We start from the raw sequence: 23,366 nt of genomic DNA on the forward strand, positions 1-23,366 counted from the left end.
GCCTGGAGATGTCTATTCCAGTGTGCCCATGTACAAAAGAACACCATCCAGCCACTGAAAGTACCGTGAAAGAACATGAAGAAATGTTCGTTGTTTGCTGAAAGGGGGAGTTGCAAAACAATATAATTCCAACCAAATAACATGTACGGTATGATCCGAGCTGTATCTAACATAGACACATGCAGTGGGGAAAAAATGCCTGCAAGGATATTTCTCAGGATTTTTCCCCAGGGTTGTGCTATTGAGGGTAATTTTTCTTTTCTATTTTAGTAAATATTTGGTGAATTAATGCAATGTGAATAAATAGGTCTCCCGTTATAAGGAGGCAAGTGAGTCTCTTTGTTGGTCTCTGTCCCCCGCGCTGCCCCAGGGGAGGTGGACTGCAAAGAGATTGGAGACTGTGTCCCAGGACCAGGAGCCGCGTCCACAGACCTGTGCCTGCCGGCCCTGGATTACCTCAGGCGCTGTTCTCAGGTACGTGCAGATTACGCGGAGGTGTCCGCGCCGAGCTCCCAGGCAGAAACTGTGTCTGAAGCCCGAGCGTGGTGGCTCACGCCTGTAATCCTAGCACTCTAGGAGGCCAAGGCAGGAGGATTGCTCGAGGTCAGGAGTTTGAGACCAGCCTGAGCAAGAGCGAGACCCCGTCTCTACTAAAAATAGAAAGAAAGGATCTGGACAGCTAAAAATATATATATATATAAAAAAATTAGCCAGGCATGGTAGCGCATGCCTGTAGTCCCAGCTACTCAGGAGGCTGAAGCAGAAGGATTGCTAGAGCCCAGGAGTTTGAGGTTGCTGTGAGCTAGGCTGATGCCATGGCACTCTAGCCCGGGTAACAGAGCAAGATTCTGTCTCAAAAAAAAAGAAACTGCCTCGGAAGATGTCGGCCAGATACATGTGGATGTCATCGCTGAAGTGCAGTAGAAATGCTTTCTGCTGTCTCTGAGGAGATTAGGGCTCAGATTTGGAGTATAAATTTTTGTACCTACCCTTTCCACAAAGGAAAGAAAATAATGAAAACATGCTAGAACACACAGTTGGGTCCTGAGATCCTTGAAACTTCTCCTTCAGGCTCTATAATCTCTATATTTGCAAAATCTCTATATTTGCATCCGGCTGTAGGGGAAGAGGTCATGGGAAATCTTCCTCACAGTCCCAAAAAGTAGAGGGCGGGGGTGCAAACAGTGAAAAGGGGCATTTAAAAAAGAAAGAGGGACATGTTCAATCAAGACCCAGTAAAGAGAGCCACTTTGTTGTCTTATCAAAGGGAGCAGGGACCTTCACGCACCTTGCCTTTTCTGCTTCAGTGGCCAACAAGCGAGATGCTACCTGCTGAAGCCCTTTCTCCTCTAGGCTTCAGTGACAGTCTCAATTAATAGTTTCTCTGCTGTCTTCCCAAGTTGTGTCCCAGGTCTCTTCTGGGCTTTGTTTTTACCTTTTCCCTCAGTGGTGGCGTTAAGCCATGGCCTCAGGAACACATGCAGCCCTGACTTCTCCCTCCAGCTGCCTCCCCTTCCACCCTCAGATCCTTCCTTCCAACTCACTGATTTTCTGCCCCCCAAATACACCAGCTCATTCCTGACCAGGGCCATTGCTGCTGCTTCTGCCTGGACACCCTCTCCCCAGATTCTGGGTGACACTCTGTATCTGAAACATCAACTCCTCAGAGAGACCAGGGCTAAAAGATCTGCCAGCTCCTGCCAATGTTCCCCTCACACCCCATCACTCTTTATAGTACCACCTGTTCAGTTTTTCCTATAGCATTTATGTCAGATTTTATTTATTATTTGTGAAAGAATTCTAGTCTGTAAGACCCACGAGAACAGGAATTTTGTCTATCTTGCTCACAGCCATTTCCCTGGTTTCTAGAACAGTGTGGGCATGGCAGACACAATTCCAATTCATGAAGACAGAAGGATCCTTGGGAATTTGTCCCAGCAACAGGGATCCCTGGGGGCCCCAGGCCCTTGTAGTGAGAGGGGAATAAAGAGCCCAGGCCACTCTGTCAGCTCTGAGACCTTCATCTCTCCCACCTGGCCCCAAAGTCCTCCCTTTCCTCAGTCATTCTTGCCCCTGTCTTTCTTTAGAGGTTGAGTTGGGGAGGGGAAATCAATCTGGTACCCCATTCGCCTGCAGACTCTTCTCAGTGATCCCCATAGAACATTTTTTCCCATAGGCAGAAATTCTTGCCATATTCCATAGTTCCCTTGGTAGGTTTCTAAAAGTCTATAAAACTCATATGTGATTAAAACACTGAAAAATTATCCACAGGGTCCTTTTTCTCACTTTTTTGTTGCCATTAAGTTCTGTTTCATCTGCTTCATGGGATGAATGCTTCCTGTAAGCTACCTTTGTAAATCCAAATCACAACCAACTTTGAAATTTTTATACATTGGTGGCTTCTCTAGTTTCCTGTCTCCCTTTAGTACCGGTGTATAATTTCATTGTTCTTTAACACCCAGAGTACAGCTTTTTCCAATATATAATTGCATTTTTTTAATTTAGTTATTGGCCAAAATCTACAAAATGCCCTTGAAGCCAATATTCCTTAGTGGGCGGCTTGCTAGCTTGCCTCGAAGACTTCAGGAGCAGTCAGCCAGCAGTGAGGACGGAATTGAATCCATTCTGTCTGATTTTGATGACGACACTGGTAAGTGAATTGATTGGACTAAACTGTGTTATTCTCTGTGTTCATATGCCCAGAAGCTTAAGCCATAAATTAAGTAGCTTATGGATTTTCTTAGTCCTTTTGGTGCTGCCGGAACAGAATATCTGAGATTAGGTACTTTATAAAGAACAGAGATTTATTTCTTACAGTTCTGGAGGCTAGGAAGTCCAAGGTTGAGGGGTCTGCATCTAGTGAGGGCCTCCTTGCTGCATCATCTCATGGCAGAAGGGGAAGAGAGCATTAGAGGGAGGGGGGGAAGGAGCTGGACTCCTTTGATAATCAGGAACCCACTCTCAAGATAATGATATTAATCCATTCATGAGGGCAGAGCCCTTAAAACCTGATCACCTCTTAAAGGTCCCAGTTCTCAACACTGTTTCACTGGGGATTGTTTCTAACACATGAACTTAGGGAGATGCATTCAAACCATAGTATATATCATAAGAATGGTCATCTGATTTTGTCTTTTTTTTAATAATTTTATCAGAGCAAGTCTATTTAAAGTTTCCATGGACTTTCTAAAATGCATCACTTTACTATAGATGCCTCCAGACCCATCCTTGTTAGATGGATACAGATTTGCAGATTCCACTAAATGTAGTTTCTAACTATGAATTCTCTTGACTTTAGCAAATTGGAATGAAGTTGCATTGATGCCTTGGCACTTAAATTGGCTGGTAATTGTCTTTAATATATTTTAGGAAACACAATCATTACACAGTTACTTCCTGCAGGACTATTTGGTTAGAAACTGGGGAAATTAAGCCATTACTAAAGAAAGAATCTGTTTGTGACTGGTAAAGCTGAAGGCTCATGGAAACAATAATTTTAACGAATTTTTTTCAAATTAGGTCCCATGTGATCTCCTGTGAATCAGAGTTCAGTCTAGTAACTGAATAATTTTCAGATGGATTAACTCATGCTCATGCCTGCTGTTTTCTGTCTCAGAAGACTCTGTCCTGTTCTGCTTCTACAAATGGAAATCATACCCTTATATAGGTCTAGTTTCTGGACATAGGTTTTTTTTTTTCAAACTCTTGCAAAAAAAGAATTTTTTAGGGGAGGTTTTTTTTTGTTGTTGTTCTTGTTCTTGTTTTTTTTATTTTGGTGTTATAAATTCATTTATGGAGTGGCTGGAAAATATACAGTTTTCAATGGAGATTATTAACAATAAAACTTCATGAGTTCAGATTAGTTGTGAGGAAGAACTATAGGAAAGAATAAATATCTAACATAGAAAACAATTGAAGTATTGAAAATTGGCTAGATGTTGCCTAATAGAAGTTTCAGTTTAATGATTAAATTACCTGAAAAAAAATTAGCATTTTAAACCTCGAACCCAGATAATTATAAGCAGGAGCTAATGTTGTTTGTCTATAATACATTCTTTAAAACAGTTCTAAACAGGTGTGTAACAGTGAGCATTCCTCTTCCCATCTGTAGAAAAAATTTTCTAGGAAGCCCATCTTCTAATGGATAAAGTTCAGTCAAGCAGCTATTTGAATTTCCCACTTATAATCAATTCACTCGGGACTTTAAAGTTACAATTATGTGTCAAAACATAGTAGATAAAAGAACAAAAGTAATACCTTTAAGTTAGTATGAAAAATTAAACAATTCTCAGCATTAACATATTCTCAGATATTATTCCTCTGGTTTCTAAAGGCAAATAATTACTTTTTCCCCCTGCAGAAATTGCCAGTATATATAAAACTGGATATCATATCCAAAATATATACATATATAGAATATATAAAACTAGACAGAATAGTATAATATATCCATCATCTGCTTCAACTGTTATCAATTTATGGCCAGTCTGAGATCATGTATATCTTTTCTCTCTCTTCTTTCCTCCCCCTCTCCCTCCATAGTATTTTAAGGCAAATCCCAAACATTATAGCATTTCATCTGTAAATGTTTCAGTATGTGTTCTTTAAAGATAACAAATGTAACCACAATACCATTATCACACCTGAAAATTAACCATATTATATAGGTTAGAAGTTACAGGGGCTAGAGTGAGGGAGAATGACTGCTTAATGGTTAGAGAGTTTCTGTTTCAGATGATGAAAAAGTTTTGGTAATAGTGATAGTTGCACAACATGGTGCATGTAATTAACACTACTGAATTACACATGTTAAAATGGTTATTTTTATATGTGTTTAAAGTTATTTTGTAAAAAAAAAAAAAAAAAAGAAGATAGACCAAGGCAATGGAAATAGGATATTTTATTTTTTGCTACCATCAGCTCCCAAGAAATTGGAGAATCTTTTCAATGCAGTAGAATTTACATGCCATATCACCTTTTTATTAAAAGAGGAGAAGAAATGTGAGCAATTTCTTTTCCCTTGACTTTGTCAGAACCTGTCAATCATAATTTGTTCATGTTTATGGGCACTGAAGGCTAACACACTGGATGATGTCTCACCTCTCTATAGCACTTGACAGTTTCCATGCAATGTGTGACGATTCTACATTATATCTAAATGGATTCATAGAAGTCTGCTTTGTGGTTTGCAGGTCTGATAGAAGTCTGGATCATCCTGCTGGAGCAGCTAACAGCAGCTGTGTCCAATTGTCCCCGGCAGCACCAGCCACCGACCTTGGATTTACTCTTTGAGCTGTTGAGAGATGTTACCAAAACACCTGGTAAATATTCTATATCTGTTTTAGGGGGGAGTTGTTATACAAACAACTTTTTTCAGGAAGGTATTTGTGCAGGTGTCTACCTGTTTTCATTGTTTCCTAGACTTAGCACAAAGCTTCACACAAAGAAGATGCTGAATAATTATTTGTTGAATGGTTATGATAAAGTGATGTTTAAGATACATCCCACGTGGTGTTTGCATTTCTTCCCAGAAGTCCATTTACAAATATCGTGGCCAGTTAGTTGGGTGTGCGGGAGCCCCACGTTAACTGCGCCACAGCTGTGGTATTGGTGTCTCCAGAAGCCAGTTAGCTGTGTCATGTTCCATGAGCACAGCCTTCCTTTGTGGCAGGATCTCACAGTCACACTCTCTTGGCCCCAGGGCTGTGGGTTGGGCTCACCTGATCTACCCCGGACATAAACAGACTGCTCGTAAGTATATACAGTATCAAGACAGCAACACCTTGTTTGTGTAAAGGCCATAGGTGATTAGTTTGGAAAAAGATATTTAGTGCTCACCTAGTGTGGCCCCTGACGGTATAAGAAAAGAATGACCCTTAGGAATTTTCTTATTCTGAGTTGATCAAGTTTAGTATACACATTCATTCATCCCAATTTTCCCAACATCAAAGAAGCTTTTTATAGAAATTTAAGTTTTTTACTAACAGAATCAGTATGCTAAATGAAACCACTAATTAATTCCACAGTAAGAAGAGGAGGTCTGTATTCATTATAATAAAGATTTGATAATTGATACGTTTTCAAAATCTATGCCAAAGTTTGTATTGGAATTTTTTAAAAACAAAATACCTTAGCTACTCCCACATGTTAAAAAGCTAAAAGCCTTCCATCAAATAATAAGCAAGTATTTTATAGAATTAATTTTATGCCACTAAATCTGTTGTACTGGTCAGCACAATTTTCTGCTTTCACATTGTCACTAAATGTGTGTGAGACGCACTTAACCCGATATTTCTACTCCTAGGAGTCTATCATCTAAGGAAATTAACTGTAATAAAGACAAAAATGTATATATATTTGCTGAAACATCTTGAATATAAAAAAATTATGAGCACACTAAATGGAAAGCAGTTAAGTAAATCATGGTAAAAGCATTTACATATTTTGCAGGCATTAAAATTAATATTTGTGAATAATATTTAATGACATGATTAATTATTAAAAATGCTACTGAAGATCCTATATTCCCCAATCACTGGTAAATTCTTTTTCCTTGTACTTTCTCAGAGAATGGGGAGAAAGATCAGCAATGCCAAGCCATGGCAGGGCACTTCCCTCTAATGACAGGCTGTTGCTCGTATCACAATTTTGACTCTGACTGTTTTCTTTTTCAGGACCAGGGTTCGGTATCTATGCAGTCGTTCACCTTCTCCTTCCTGTGATGTCCCTTTGGCTCCGTCGTAGCCATAAAGACCATTCCTACTGGGACGTGGCTTCTGCTAATTTTAAGCATGCCATCGGTCTGTCCTGCGAGCTGGTGGTAGAGCACATTCAGAGCTTTCTACACTCAGGTATCCACAGTGCCAGAGCAGTTCATTTGGACTGTTTCTTTAGTAGGCAGCATCATTGCCTAAAAGGGCTTAGTAAATATCTGTGCAAATACCAGTAACATGATTTTTGTCCTGGAAATTATTAAAACAGAAATAAATGGTCAGTGCCAGCCTTCTAATAGATTATCAAAGAGAAAACTGGTACCCATGTATCCTCTACAAAATTATCAAACAGAATACTCAAAATACATGCATGGTTGAAAATAAAATACCTAATAAGAGGTCTAGGATATCTGTGCATTAGGAGAGGGAAAATAAATTTGAGTATATAATAAGCAAAAAAAAAAAAAAAACTATCACTGTAACCTAGGGGTGGAGAGGGGGTATACCTGGGGGTGGAAAGGGGATATAGATTGCTGTCCTGCTTCAGCTCAGGAGCCTAAAGGGAAGAGGTGGGATTTTGATCCAATTATGGGCAAAAAGTAGCTTAACGGACTCAAGATGAAGAGAAGTTACTAAATATCTGTGGCACTTTAAAAAAAAGATGTGAAAGTGTAGAGTGGACTGTATGTTGAAGTCAGCAGATGGTAAGGGACCTAGAGGCAGGGGGAATGTGTCAGCTGTGATACCAGTGGAGCCACATGTGTGAAGATCTGGAAGTTTGGGAGCAGAAGAAACATCACTGCTAGCCACAGAGCCTATAAACAGAAGGCAAAAGGGTGTGGAAGCAAAAGAGGAGAGCTGTCTTTGCTGGAGAGGGTAGAGAAACTAAGGAGAATGTGGACCCCCAAGGGAGAGTCACAAAGCAGAGATAAGAAACTGCGTCTCTACTAAGTTTAGCAAGGACAATTTGCCCTGCCAAAAGGAACACTAATTGAGAAAGAAAACAAGTGGTTTTTTCCACATGTAGGTGGTAACCAGAGACCCTATTCCTAGGGGTCCGTGTTCTCGACCAGGGCATTGCTTTGCACAGTGTGGGACCCTGGAGGATTCTTCTGTGAAAATTGGTTCTGTGTGATTACGAGGACCTTGCAGAAAAAAATGCAGATGTATTCCTTGAATTGGGCAAATAAAATGTGATTTTTAAAAGTGTTATTTTCTTTAGTCTGGAGCTAGTGTGCAGACTGAAGCCAGACTGACAAGGTTCAACAAGTGGTAGGACTAGAGATTTTTTTTGTTTTTCAAGAACATTTAATTCATTTTAGTTTGGTATCAGCAGTAAGGAAAATGTGTTTTACTTTATCCTTTTTTAAAAAAAATTTTAAAGTTTTAACAGCCAGCATAATATTTAGGCTATATTAATTATATGTTCTATCTATTCTGTTTGAGTAGATGAATTATACATTTGATTTTGAAACATGTTTATCAACACATAAAAGTGAACCATATATTTCATCTTGTTTATCTACAAGTGAATGAAACAAGCTAAAATTGGATAAAAATTTTTAAAAGTTTCACTGGATTTTGTTTTGGTATGGCCATTTTTCTCGTTGTTCTGTTTTTCTTTCTCAGATAATTATGTATCTTTTTATGACTCAGACTTCCCTGTTTTGCTGTAGATGGCCATTTCAGTCTGTCCCTTTACACTAGAGCTGAGTGATACCTTGACCCTTTCCTTCTCCTGTAGACATCAGGTATGAGAGCATGATCAACGCCATGCTGAGGGACCTCTTTGAGCTACTGGTAGCGTGTGTGGCCAAGCCCACGGAAACCATCTCCAGAGTGGGATGCTCCTGTATTAGGTGAGAAAAAAGTTTCCTGAATCTCTACAAAGTTGAATTTTCATTACACAATCCAAGGAAGTTAAATTATCTTTGTAGTAGCAATCTACTTTTTGGATTGCTTTTTGTAATTAAAGATGACTATGTGCTGACTATTCCCATGTTCAGGCAGCAAATATTTATTGTGTAAGGCATGATACAGAGTACTCTGGTTCAGAGAAAGTGATATATATAAACTTTATAAAGTTCCTACCCTCAAGGAGCTTAGAGCCTATTTAAAATGATGTAACAGAGAAAGGGTCACGTGAAAAATGGTAATAGTGAGGAGTTAAGTGGTAAATGCCATGAAAGGACAGGAAGCTGCCAACAAGGGCTTCATCATAGCAGTGACACTTGGTCACATCCTCTACGGTGGGCACTTGATAGGTGGGGACTTTCCAAGTAGGAGAACAAAATGAACAAATGCATGGAAATAATTATTTTAAGTGACAACAAAAGGGTTTGATTTAGTTTATTATTTGTAGAGGAGTGGTGGAAAATGCAGCTAGAATGGAATCGTCAGTACAGAATACATACAGTCTTACATACATGTCTGATCAGTGGCTTATTTATAGTGGGAATCCATTGATATTTTTTAGTCAAATGGTTTAGAAAGTAGCATGTTGACAATGGAATATCAGATGGGTGGAAGGCAAGAGTGATAAGAGACAGGAAGAGTTGCAGGGAAACTACAGAATAAACCTGAGTCCACAAAGGCCTAAATTTTGTGGCAACAAAGTGTCTGGATTCCAGACCTCTTTCCTTGTTTCTTGGGCAGGTACGTCCTGGTGACAGCGGGCCCCGTGTTCACAGAAGAAATGTGGAGGCTTGCCTGCTGCGCCCTGCAGGACGCGTTCTCCGCCACACTCAAGCCAGTGAAGGTAAATGGCTGGGAGGAGAGAGCCGGAGCGGTTCGAACCTTCCTTAGCTCCCTGATGCCTTACCAAGCTGGGCACCTGGGTTCTGCCTGCCTCCTCAGAGCAGAGGGTGAGAAAGAAGTTGTGGGGTCAGTACTTTTGTCCCAGGCACAGTGACGATGTCAGATCCAAGACTATGCCTAGCACTGTGAACCAGGATGCACCCAGTGAGCATCTGCTGTTTCTCCCTAGGACCTGCTGGGCTGCTTCCACAGCGGCACCGAAAGCTTCAGCGGGGAAGGCTGCCAGGTGCGGGTGGCAGCTCCGTCCTCCTCCCCCAGCGCCGAGGCCGAGTACTGGCGCATCCGAGCTATGGCCCAGCAGGTAAGGGCTGGGGCTTTTGATCTCAGTGATTCTAGAAACTTGAAATACATGTTGGCAGTCCTTCCTGAAGGTCTTGCATCACCAAACTGGCTTTCATTCCTTTAGGGACATATGCCCTTTGGGAATCATTCGTTTGCCATTCTTTACCAGCAATGACTTGGACCTGATCACAGTGTCATCTCTTCTCTACCTTCTCTTGCTTGTTGCATCTTCCAGGGCCTTCTGCAGCCTGGCCACTGTACTTTATCCATACCTTGCCTCAACTACTATCAGTAGTTGCCTCAACTCTATCAGTTGAGAAGTTTCCTGGGCAGGTCTGGCATCTGGAGGTCTTTCTCAGGTAGTAGTAGGTCAAGAACTTTTTACCTCCAGTTGCTCACATCATCTGCTGAGCATATTCATAACATCCAGGACCTGGTGATTCTGCTGCTTCTGAAGGGAGGAAGGCACATCCCATAGAAGCCTCCATGGCCAGTCTGCAGAAGTCAGGAGAGAAGAACAGCTGTGAGGCTGCCATAAAGAGCCACTGCCAACAGCATGGCAGTTGGGACTGCTGCAGAGAAACCAAAAGGGTGGCCCTCCAAAGGAATAGCTTCTCCAAATAAGAAGCTGTTACACCCAGCTAGATAAAGACTTTTTACATGTGCATACAGTAGTCTTTTCAACCATATCCAACCATACAGTGAGAAAGTGAAAATGTCAATGGATTCCTCTTCTGAAATAGATCGTTAATGGAGAAGAACAGCGAGAAATGTTCAGTGAATCTTAGCGTCTTAATATTTCTGTCTTTCTCAGTCCAAAACCTTTCTCCCATATTCACTCTTGAGAAAAACCCACATTCAATCTCATAATTCTTATAAGATTTGGAAAGAAAAGGTTTCTTTAAAATTATTCTAATCTTTCCAAAGTAAAGTAGTGAAGGTATTTCACGTTGTGTGAAGTGAAATCATTAGGATCAGAGATCCAGTAAGCGCTCACTGTTTTCTTAGTCACGTCTGCCATTGCCCAGTAGAGTCACGTGGGCACATCAGTAGTCCTGACAGAAGTCCTAATTAATTCCTTATTCCTGTGTTGGATATAATAGGATACCAAGCAGACTCAAAATCAGAGATGACCTTTTACAAACATAGCCCTTCTTTATTTACTCTTAATTAATATTAAATGTCAGTGCTTTCTATTTGAAGTGTAATGAATTGTCAAATGGTAGAACTAGTAGTGTTATTAGTGTCAGCAGCTCACATTCATTGAGTATTTACTCTTCTGTTCTAATGCTTTGCCTGTGTAATACATATAAATCAACTCACTTAATTCTCTCAATAAACACACCAGGTAGGAAACCATTCTCAGCCTTATTTTATAGCTTAGGAAATGAGTAGACAGAATAGACAATTTGCCCAAGACCATCCAGCTAATCCCTGGTGGAGCCAGTCGAGGAGGGTGAGGTTCTGAAGTGTGCCTTTGTGTCCCCGTGCAGGTGTTTATGTTGGACACCCAGTGCTCCCCAAAGACTCCAAACAACTTCGATCACGCTCAGTCCTGTCAGCTCATTATTGAGCTGCCTCCTGATGAGAAACCCAACGGACACACCAAGAAAAGGTGAGCACCTAAGTTTCAACACGTAGGGTGCTTAAAAGTAAGAAAGTTCACTTATTCCCAGCTCTTGCTCATTATAATCCAAACTTTGGCCAAGAATACTGAAAACATGTGGAGTCATTTGGAAAAAGTTTTCATAAAAACTGTTAGCCTTTTAACCAAATTTCCACATTTCATATGTATCAGTTTGCTTGGGCTGCCATGACAAAGTACCACAGACTGGGTAACTTAAACAACAGAAATTTAACTTCTCACAATTCTGGAGTCTAGAAGTCAGAGATCAAGCGCATGAGGGAGAGGAAAAAATAGAAGTAAGAGATCGAGGTGTTGGCAGGGTTTCTTCTGAGGTCTCTCACCTTAGCATGTAGTTGGCTGTCTTCTTCCTGTGTCTTCACATGGTGGTCTTCTGTACGTGTCTGTGTCCAAATTTCCTCTTCTTATAAAGACACTGGTCATATTGGATTAGGACCCACCTTAATGATCTCATTTTGACTTAATTATCTCTGTAACAACTCTTTCTCCAAAATACAGTCACATTCTAAGGTACCCTAGTACTTAGGATTTCAATATATGAGTTTATAAGGGATACACCCAGCCCATAACATCATACATATTATAAACCTTTTTTTTTTTTTATTGTAACTTGAGGCATGGTTCAGATTGTTTCTGTGAGAAATACATAAACTTCTCCAGGAATAACATGGTTGTCAGGAGACAAAAAGATCTGTGCTCTGCCACAAGAAACTTGCCCTTTTAAATGCTATCATCCTGCAGAAAAAAATATTGTTCCTAGAGTTGACGATGAAGGCATGACTGACATTTGCATTTTTAAACTTCTGACACATTAATGGTAACGATGATAAGCATTTGAGCACTCACTGTAGGTGAAGACCAGAGGGCAGATGTTTCCACGCCCATTTTACCCATGACAACACATTTAGAGAGGCTGGGTCACTTAGTCAAGGACACACAACTGTAAAGTGGGAGAGCCCGAATCAGAACTGGGTCTCCTGAATGTCAGGCCTCTGCCCTTTCCCATTTCCATTTTAGGCAGCAAGTTGGTGCAATGGACTGAATGTTTGTCCATATGTCAACATCGTATGTATGTTTTAATCCTCACCCCCAATGTGATGGTATTAGGAGATGGGACCTTGGGAGGAAATTTGGTCATGAGGGTCGAACCCTCATATGGGATTAGTGCCCTTGAAACAAGAGGTGTGAGACAGCCCTCTTTCTGCCATGTGAGGATACAATGAAAATATAGTGGTCTGCCATGGGGAAGAGCGCCCTCACCAGGACAGGACCATGCTGGCATGACACCCTGACCTCAGCCTTCCAGCCTCCATAGCTGTGGGAAATCATTTTCTATCATTTAAAAGCCACCCATTCCATGGTATTTTATTATAGCAATCCAATTTAAGACAATTGGTATCATTTTATGAGCTCTGAGAGATTTGTCCAAAAGTTAGCTGGTTAGCATAGCAATTTGATTAATACAACCATGTGGCTGAAATTCCTAGGTAATAATTTTTTTTACTCAAGTGTTGGTACATACAAAAGAGCATATGGAATGTTCAAAAGTTATAAATCATGAATAAAAACTAAAATAATTATGAACTTACTACCCAACTTCAGAAATAGAACTTTCCCAATGTCCCATGTAACTGTATCCTCCCCAGTTCTAGCCCCTGCCTCCCTCAACTGCCAGTCACTAGTTTTAAGTGTTAGTCTTTTATGTGCCAAAGATTGTGCAATCCTTTCACATCTTTAAATATTGACCTACTTCAGAATTTCATTTCTTTTCCTACCTCTTTTCCTTTTTTTATATTTCTGGATCCCATTCAGCAAATTCTTCTTACTGGAGCATTTTTGAAGTAAAGGTAGGGAAAAAGGAATAATAATAGGCTGAATTCAAATTACAATAGAACATAGGAATGATAGAATAACCTAATGTTCTTATGTTATTGGTTTAAAAAGTTAAGATTTAAAAATATATCAACATGGCTCATAAAATTTACTTAGCACTTTTACTAGGCAATTATTCACTATAGTTAAGTATAATAGGAAAGGCATATTAAATTTTTTAGCCAAAAGACACTGAGCCAAAAGACATTCCCTAACATTCTTTAAGTTAGCAGAGGCAACTCTCAACTTAGCATGGGATACAGTGGAAGATCCTTAACAAACGTAAGGAAAGTTTGTTATATACTGATCAGGTGCATCCTTAAAGGTCCATGTTAAAATCACCATGGAAAAAAAGACCTAAACTAAAACAGATCAGAGCATTGAAATAAAGAGAAATCTGGGTTGGTTGGTTGGTTTTAATAGCTTTAACATTCATAGCCCCAAGCTTTACACAATCCACATCATCTTAATTACAGCTTTAAGCTGTATTTTAAACTATGAATCTGTTTATCTCTGATACATTAGCATGTTTTAAGTCAATGCTTATTATGCAATTAACTCTCAATTATCCAATCTGGAGGCTGGCTTTCAAACTCAGGAAGATTGCAGTCCCCTTCTTAAAAGTGTGCTGAGAAAAAGGTGGAAACACTTGGGTACCAATGAATTGGAAAGTTATTTGTTGACTTTGTTTGAGATCTTTCTTGTCTGTCAGCATAGAAGATTAAGAATTACATATCTATAAAGTTATTTACTGTTTCTATATCTTTCTGAAAATTTCCCCTTCCCTGTTTCCATCTTGCTGCATCATTTAGCTCAAACCTAAAGTAAAGGATATGTACTGTGCTTTTATACATGCATAGTTAGCAATTTTATATCATAAAGCATCAAAAAGATGGTCTTGGTTGATAGATATCCCACAATCCAAAGGTGGCTTTGCGCTGGCCCTCTTTTTAGGTGTTTGCTAGAAAATGGCTTTCTGTTTCTCAGGGAAGTAACAGAAAATATCCCTGTGGGCCAAGGGTTTTTACATCTGCAGAAGGCTGATTCACCTTATCCCTCTGGTTGTGCTTCCAGGGTCTGGATCCTAGGGGAGTGACCTTGAAGTGTCAGGGCCATTTGTAAGGAGAGCTGTTCCTCCAGGCAGTGGTCTGTTGAGCAGCCCCTACACAGGGCTTTTGTTATTTGGTTTGTTTCGGAGACTTACCGAGTGCTGCTGTCACCAGAAATTTTCCCAGTTACTGGGGACAGGAAGATAAGATACTGCCCCCTCCCTTGAGAATGTTATGGCGTCATGAGGAGAGACTCGTATGATCAGTGAAGGCTTTCCCTTCTTAGTTAGGGTCCTATAGTGTGGACAGGAGACGCTTCTTCAGAAGAATTCATATTCAGGTTTCCTAATAATTTCAGTCACTTATCAAAAGTTACTTAAGTAGGAGCTGAGAGAAGAGGGATGGAAAGTTATTGTTTAGTGGGTACAGAGATTCTGTTAGGAATGATGGAAAAGTTCTAGAAATAGTGGTGGTACTCATTACACAAGGTTGTAAATATACTTAATACCACTGAATTGTACACATGAAAATGGTTAAAATAGTAACTTTATGTTATGTATATTTTACCACAAAAAAGTTAACGTGATTTATTTAAAAAATTACTGTTTTTGAATGACAGTCCTTTCTTACTCATTTCATCTTCCTTGAGAGGAATGTGTTTTACCTCAGTGACAACTACCAAAGGGTAAAGTCAGCATTTAGATTTTTGTATGATTTTTATTAGTTTCTGCTAGTTAAAAAAGTACTTTTCCTGCTAACTTACAAAAATAATTTTTAAATTCAAGGTCACAGTATGATAATAAAGCAGAAACTAACATAATAGTTGTACCTTTGAAATCAATACTGTGAATAAGAGTTGTCATAATTTTATAATTACCCAGTTTGGGAAATTAGTTGGCAATATAATGGCATAAGCTATTTTTACAAAATTCTAAGACCAATGAAAAGAAAATTAAACCATAAACCCAAAACCACATTGGCGAATTAAAATGTTTGGTAAATGTAGGACAGGTTGAGCAAAATTCCACTCCAAAAATTTGAAATTCAAAATGCTCCAACATTTGCAACATTTTGAGCACTGATATGATGCTGCAAGAGGACATCACCTGACCTCACGTGATGTGTCACAGTGCACAACATACTCAACACCCCCAAGGAAAAAGAGACCCTCCCACTCCCCTTCAGCTGCGATGTATCTTTTCCACACTTGCCCAGATTCCCCCATCCACTAGCTATGATTAAAATGGTTACCCCATACTGCCCCCAAAAGTTTGCTCTTTTTTAAGGAAGACATGTGAGTAAGTTTAGTTTGTAATTTCATATTCTGAAATGGTTAATGTCTGCATTGCCTTGAAATAACTGATAACAAGACAGAAGACCATTACTCAACCCCTTGCTTTTCATTTGAAGCGTCTCTTTCAGGGAAATCGTGGTGAGCCTGCTGTCCCATCAAGTGTTACTCCAGAACTTGTACGATATCTTGTTGGAGGAGTTTGTCAAAGGCCCCTCTCCGGGAGAGGAGAAGACGCCCCAGGCGCCGGAGGCCAAGCTGGCCGGCTTCCTCCGCTACATATCCATGCAGAACTTGGCGGTCATATTCGACCTGCTGCTGGACTCCTACAGGACGGCCAGAGAGTTCGACACCAGCCCGGGGCTGAAGTGCCTGCTGAAGAAAGTGTCCGGCATCGGGGGCGCCGCCAACCTCTACCGCCAGTCTGCGATGAGTTTCAACATTTACTTCCACGCGCTGGTGTGTGCGGTTCTCACCAACCAAGAAACCATCACTGCCGAGCAGGTGAAGAAGGTCCTTTTTGAGGACGACGAGAGGAGCACGGATTCTTCGCAGCAGTGCTCGTCAGAAGACGAAGACATTTTTGAGGAGACCGCCCAGGTCAGCCCCCCGAGGGGCAAGGAGAAGCGGCAGTGGCGGGCGCGGATGCCCTCCCTGAGCGTCCAGCCCGTGAGCAACGCGGACTGGGTGTGGCTGGTGAAGAGGCTGCACAAGCTGTGCATGGAGCTGTGCAACAACTACATCCAGATGCACCTGGACCTGGAGAACTGCCTGGAGGAGCCGCCGGTCTTCAGGAGCGACCCGTTCTTCATCCTGCCCTCCTTCCAGTCCGAGTCATCCACCCCGTCCACGGGCGGCTTCTCCGGGAAGGACACGCCTTCCGAGGACGACCGAAGTCAGCCCCGCGAGCACACGGGCGACCCCCTGCGGGCGGGCGGCGGGGACACGCTGCTGCTGCCGCCCAGCCCCAGAGTGGAGAAGAAGGATCCCAGCCGCAAGAAGGAGTGGTGGGAGAACGCGGGGAACAAAATCTACACCATGGCGGCCGACAAGACCATCTCCAAGCTGATGACTGAATACAAAAAGAGGAAACAGCAGCACAACCTGCCCACGTTCCCCAAAGATGTCAAAGTGGAAAAGAAGGGGGAGCCGCTGGGCCCCCGAGGCCAGGACTCCCCGCTGCTTCAGCGTCCACAGCACTTGGTGGACCAAGGACAGATGCGACATTCCTTCAGCGCGGGCCCCGAGCTGCTGCGACAGGACAAGAGGCCCCGCTCGGGCTCCACCGGGAGCTCCCTGAGTGTCTCAGTGAGGGATGCGGAAGCACAGATCCAGGTAGGTACCCCCTGGCCAGAGGGGGCCCAGGGAGGCTGGCATTCCTAATGAGGTGTCCCCGGGCAGAGCTCACATACATGGCCTAAGATGCGATGGAACCAGCAAGGGATGCGGACCCCGTTTACCTCCCGAGTCAGAGGGCTGCCTGAGCCTAAGATGTATGATCAGTCTATCAGTAGACCAGTGTGAAACTGAAATTTGACTGTCAGATTAATTTCAGTAACTGTTTTTCTCCATTGGGACATATATTAGGAACCCACCTGTGTAAATAAGGTGGAGCTAAAGCTTATAAGATGTATGGACCTAGTTTTTTTGGTTTTTTTTTGTTTTTTTTTTTTTTTTGAGACAGAGTCTCACTCTGTTGCCCAGGCTAGCGTGAGTGCCGTGGCATCAGCCTAGCTCACAGCAACCTCAAACTCCTGGGCTCAAGCAATCCTCCTGCCTCAGCCTCCCGAGTAGCTGGGACTACAGGCATGCGCCACCATGCCCGGCTAGTTTTTTCTATATATATTTAGCTGTCTATATAATTTCTTTCTATTTTTAGTAGAGATGGGGTCTCGCTCTTGCTCAGGCTGGTCTCGAACTCCTGAGCTCAAACGATCCGCCCACCTCGGCCTCCCAGAGTGCTAGGATTACAGGCGTGAGCCACCGCGCCCGGCCTGGACCTAGTTTGCCATTGAAAAATGGCCCTGAAAAAATTCTGTAGTTATGAAGGCTTTACGTAAAGGAAAAAGGCAAAGTGAATATTAGTGGGGTTATGCCAATGAATTTTTTTCATCTCAAGTTTTTCTAACCCATCCTGAGCACATAAAAATTCTCATTTTTCAAGGGGCTTTGAGTACGTCTGTTCCTTCACATGTTTATTATTTGTAAGTCTATGGTATATCCAAGTTTGAGAAGAAAACAGTGCTGGTACTGTTTTGGCCAGTTTGAGGAGAGGGAGGAGAAAAATAGGGATATAGAGAGAGGCCATTTAAAAATAATCTGAATGTTTATCTTAAATTGTACATTCCTGTCACAGGCATGTATTCTTAGAATGAACATAACTTTGGAATTACCATGAATCTTGCAAGATGCCTTATTTTCTTCTGAAGTATATTGAATACAGAATTAAAATTCAGAATCTGCAAAAATCACCTTAGACTAGACTAGTCACACTGAGATGTATGGTTATTCTTTAACAGACAACCTTCTTGGCAAATCATATCTTAATTGCCTTTTCATGTCTTGGGGATTTGCTTATCATTTTAAAAGTTATCCTAAATTAAGGCAGACCTAGTCCAAGTTATCTGGGCATTATAAAGGCTGCTGATTAAAAGTATCATATGGCCTATGGAAATCTCATTATGAGAAGGCAAGAGAGGTTTTTTTTAAAATCTAAGTAATATGTAAGATTCTTGTAGTTTGTGACAGCTGAAAATAAGGCATCTCTAATGTGATATGAGTCTCTGCCCACCCTTATATATGTGACGTTAACACTACAGCTTATTATAGGCACATTAAATTAGTGAAAACTAACTTCTTCATTTACAGATTGGGAGGGCCACACTCAAGTGTTCAAATGAAACTATGGGGGAAAGCCACTGAAACTCTTAAATCCTTTGTCTTAGGCGTGGACCAACATGGTGCTAACAGTGCTCAATCAGATTCAGATCCTTCCAGACCAGACCTTCACTGCCCTCCAGCCAGCAGTGTTCCCATGCATCAGCCAGCTGACCTGTCATGTGACGGACATCAGAGTTCGCCAGGCTGTGAGAGAGTGGCTCGGCAGAGTGGGCCGCGTCTATGACATCATCGTGTAGCTAACTCATATTCCACGCCTAAGAAAACACGTTAGCGAGGGTTAGAGTTGGCCTGCCAATCCAGCCGACAGCATTTTCCCCACCACCAGCCCCACTTAAACTAGAGTCTCAGAGAACAACGTTTCCTAAAGTCAAAAAGCCTTTCTAGCCATTCCCTAAATAATCAGCATTGGGGCCATTCTGGGTACTAATGTTGTATCTTAATGACACAAATGATAATTTGATTTTGCACATTACAGAAAAGTCTACATTCCTTGATACCTCCCCAAATCTTGAAGTTTATTTCCTAGTGCTTTTGCTTACAGCATTGTCCCAAAATGGGTCATTTTCAAGGACCACCCCTTTGAAAACACTACATTGATCCATTTGATCCATCATTTTACAAATAAATGCAATTCCTAAGGCAATATCTGCTGGTAAGTCAAGCTGATATGTAAACACTCAGACATCTAGTACTAGATATTATTAACTGGAGAAAGATTTATATTATGATTATGGGTTTGGCTAGGAAAAAAAACAACACTAAACATTCTTGGGTGTCATAATCAAGAAAGAAATGACTTCTGTTATAAAATAATCCAGAACATTGCAAAATTATTCCTAAATTGTTAAGATTTTCAGGTATTTACCAACTTCCCCATGTAAGGTACTATTGTGCCTTTATTTCCCCATTTCTGAAGGAAGAAAATTCTTTCCGACCAGGGTGTTAAGTCTGTGGCTTGGCAGCCTTTGACACAGAGTGCCATAATAGTAGCTGATACATATGCTGAAGACTGACAGGCTACTCTGGCCTTCCTGTTGTTCTTGGCTTCTGCCCCCAAGGCAGACAAGGAAAGGAAAGAAAAAATGGTGCCTTAATCCTTTGTTGCACAGACATTTCTATGCCCCACAACTATCTGAACATAAGGTACAACATTTGGTTTTTAAGAAAACAAATCATTAAAATGCAACTCATTTTATATCAACACCCTTGGAGGAAAGGATCTTAGAGTCCTCTGTGCGTCCAGAGAGCAGACTTCTCAGGGAAGGGAGCAAGGAGTGTGGGGTAGGGAGGGATGATGATGAAATCATTTTAAATCTTAAACTATGATAGAGCAGTCATATGTCAGTTATTCACATACTAGTCTCAAAAAATAAAAGAAGTGGACACTAAAGTCAGAAAATTAATTTTTTCTACTTAAAATATTTCTCCTAACAAGTAAGTTTACCCTATGTTTGAAGTCTTTCTAATCAGACCAATATTTTAAGTGTATATTTCTTTTCCTAAGTATTACTAGAAAATGAATTTGAAAGCTTTATGTTATTACTTACAATATTTTTATATTTCTTATATTACAATAATAATTGAAACTCCTCACTCAAGCCCACTTATATAGAGAGAGAGTAGAGTTAGTTGCTAAGGCATATAATTTCCCAGTCCTTAAAAATGTATTCATAATTGAATACATCCTTTAAAAATACAACATCAATTGTACAGTATTGAAGTAAGGATTTAAAAGGCATTGAATAGTGGTGGTAATTGTACACTTTGCCCTCCTTGAGAAACATGGAGCAGTCTGTCTACAAGCTTAAGGGGAAGGCAGTGTTCTCTGACTTCTTAGGTGATCTAAAAGACCCTGTCCATCAGTGTGTCATCTAGAGATCACAACAGAATCTGGAAGATATTTTTCCAGTTTTACAAAACATTCTCTTTCCTTCAGTTTTTACTCACTACACAATAATTCAAGTTTAGACACAGATCATCAACTATTTGATCTTAACAGGCAATGAATTGTTGAGATAGCAATGAGCTCTGTTCTATACTTCTGAATTTTTATGCTTTGTAAATGGAATCAAAAGTCAGATAGATAACTTTTTTCCAACAAAAGCAGTACACCATGGTTATTTTATTTGTTTCTTTTTATAGCGTATCTGAGGCTCAGTTCTCCTTTGTGAGCCTGTGAGTACTCCGTAATTTACTGGGGGAAAAAGCCTTTGTATAAAATTAGAGTATGTATACATAGCAACTTTCCATAAAGTATAAAAATTCAAAGGAAGCTGTCTCAATTTATGAATGTCACATCCCAGAATTATGTTAGTTAATTGTTTAGAAATCAGAATACATTTTCCCACAGATTGTTTATTATGGGGTCCAAGGTTGGTTTATGAAATTAAGCTTATCCCATACTGTGTCCAAACCCTGTTCTAGTACTAGCCTGATTATGGGTCCCGAGAATAAAAGGATGAGAAAATGTACACAGCTCTTTACCTACAATCTTGGAAGAGGTTTTCGGTACCTTGCCATCCTCTCCTCTGTAACCTAGTCCGAGGCCCATGTCGCTTTTACGCCCACGTCTGTTTCTAACACACTCTGCTCTGGGGTTACCTGGCTTCCACAGCCACGTCAGATTTCAACTAGAAAAGTAGCTAAGTCACATCAGTATTTCCCAGAGGTATTTGCAGTTTCCAAAAAGGATATTGCCTGATGCAAAGTCGTCTCTAAAGAGCAGGACTTCGGTTGACTCTTTCCAGTGTGGAGAAGAAGAGAGGTGATTAGGGACACTGTGGGGGTTAGTGGCCCCTTCCCAGACTAGTCTCTCTCACTGTTCCTGGTTTCTTGCCTCCCTCTCTTTCTTTACTCTCCCTCAGTCTCTGAAAACGTCAGGTGTTTTTCTACTCACAGTCCCTATCGTGGCAACAGTAAGACCCAAGGGCAAGGCAGCCTTTTGAAGTTAAGAGCAGTTATTAGCATGTATTTAAGCTAAGCAGAACAAGTTTTACACATTGCTTTTAGTTGCCTGTATTTACTGCCAAAAGTGTATTACACTAAAGTTGAGATTTTTTTCTTCTTATATTTTGGTAAAGCATGCCTCAAGAAACAAGCTTCTGGAAAACTCCAGGTGTAAGGGAACTCCTAATCGAACAACCCAGCCAAGTGCATGCACTCTTTGCCAGAGTTCTCTCTGCCATTGAGGAGGACATAGGTTTTGAGGCTGGAAGGCTAGTGCATTGTTCATAGGATCTTGCCTAGCTCTTGCACCTCCTGATCTGCTTTTAAAGATGTTTAAGACTGCCTCTTTACACCGTTTTATTATATATCTCTCTCCTCTTGTGAGTATTTTTCAGCCTTCACCATAGACCTAAAACCAGAAGACCTTTACTATTTGGAGGCTGTGCAATGACTGACCAATAAGGACCCAGGCAGATGCTAACACACATAGCAGCTCAGATTAAAATATTTTAAATCAAACATGACAAAAATGTTAATATAATTTAAAAGTACCTTGAAATGGAAACTTCTTGTTACAGTGATCACGAGGCTTTTTGTTCTTCTTTTTTTAAGAAGGCTTACATAGAATCAGCTGAGAGAGTCAAATGCCTTAACTATAAGAAGGTAATGCAGTTAGTTGTATAATAGATATCCTTGCCAAATACTTCACAATATTGCTGACACAGGAAAGTTTTCCTTCTCAGAAAGAGAAATCCATTTGTGTCAGTCCATCAAACTCAACAGAATGAAGACCTTTGTTTAGTACTGATTACAACAGCAAACATTTACAAACAGCAGGGAAGAGGGGTGGTGAACGTCGCTGTGAATGCAGACCTTTACCTAGATTATCATACTTCCTTCTCACAATAACCTTGTGAGACAGATAGTATGTTCCTCATTTTCTCAGATGAGAACATTCCCAGAGAGGTTAAGAAACTTGCCCAAGATAACAAGTAAAAGGCAAAGTTGGTTGCAAAAGAAGCACTCCTGAATTCAAAGGCCGTACTCTCTCTCCCCAATACTATGCTCTCTCAGTGCATGGAGTGAGCACTCTAGTATGAGAGAGACAGTTTCAAGGAATTAGGCAATTAAAGTGAGACTATTTGGTTAATATCCCAGATCTGTCTGGGATGTTATGGAAGTTTTTGAAAATAAGGTTTAAAAATTTTTTTAAAAATAGCGTTTATACATAGAAAGATCATATGTAACATTGAGTGTCTGAAAATAAAGGAAACCAAAATCTAAACTTTCAGTGTTCCTTTAGCAAACTCACCAAGTTAGGTGGAAATGATGGAATACTACTGTTCATGGCCAGCTGTGAATGCAGAGGAACATGGCAGTCTGCGTCTGGAATGGCATGCATGATTTGTAAACCTTTTTCAAATACTGTGTAATTAGCTGAGAATAAAGTGCCCTGTAGCCAACGGTGCCTCTTTACTTGCTTCTCTGGGAAATACATGGTACTAAATTTGTAAGTCATCATCAAAGTTTAGGAATATGCAGAATAAATGATAACCATTTTTTCAGAATGTACATTCACTGAAGAGGAAGCAACTGGTTGGATAAGATTGTTTAAAGAGTCAGGTGCTGGGGGCATCAGGTCAATGTCCATGATAACCATGTGCCATGACACCTAAATATTTCTACTTGTTTTCCAGACAAGGAAACAAGCAGAAGGAAAATCCAGAGTCCCACAGTAAGCTGATGACAAAACTTATATATGCTTGGGTACCATTTAGGTGGATCCCATTGAGAATTAGTGTGGCCTTAGAAAAGTAAAAGAGCACTTTCTGTTGGAAATATGAGCTTGT

At 40.7% G+C, this 23,366-nt stretch overlaps 1 protein-coding gene across 1 annotated transcript in view; it reads left to right on the forward strand.

Annotated features, from left to right (window-relative positions):
* ARFGEF3 (ARFGEF family member 3) overlaps positions 1-18,814 on the forward strand; it is a 144,796-nt gene extending 125,982 nt beyond the window's left edge. Inside the window, exons 25-34 of the mRNA XM_069488380.1 lie at positions 371-474; positions 2,506-2,650; positions 5,193-5,321; positions 6,675-6,851; positions 8,458-8,572; positions 9,369-9,471; positions 9,700-9,831; positions 11,306-11,427; positions 15,789-17,004; positions 18,615-18,814. Coding sequence (XP_069344481.1) covers positions 371-474; positions 2,506-2,650; positions 5,193-5,321; positions 6,675-6,851; positions 8,458-8,572; positions 9,369-9,471; positions 9,700-9,831; positions 11,306-11,427; positions 15,789-17,004; positions 18,615-18,806 — 2,435 coding nt within the window. The 3' untranslated portion in view covers positions 18,807-18,814. The remainder of the gene's footprint in view (positions 1-370; positions 475-2,505; positions 2,651-5,192; positions 5,322-6,674; positions 6,852-8,457; positions 8,573-9,368; positions 9,472-9,699; positions 9,832-11,305; positions 11,428-15,788; positions 17,005-18,614) is intronic.
* The last annotated feature ends 4,552 nt before the right edge of the window (positions 18,815-23,366 follow it).

Source organism: Eulemur rufifrons, chromosome 15 (genome assembly GCF_041146395.1).
Source record: "Eulemur rufifrons isolate Redbay chromosome 15, OSU_ERuf_1, whole genome shotgun sequence".
Taxonomy (NCBI): domain Eukaryota; kingdom Metazoa; phylum Chordata; class Mammalia; order Primates; family Lemuridae; genus Eulemur; species Eulemur rufifrons.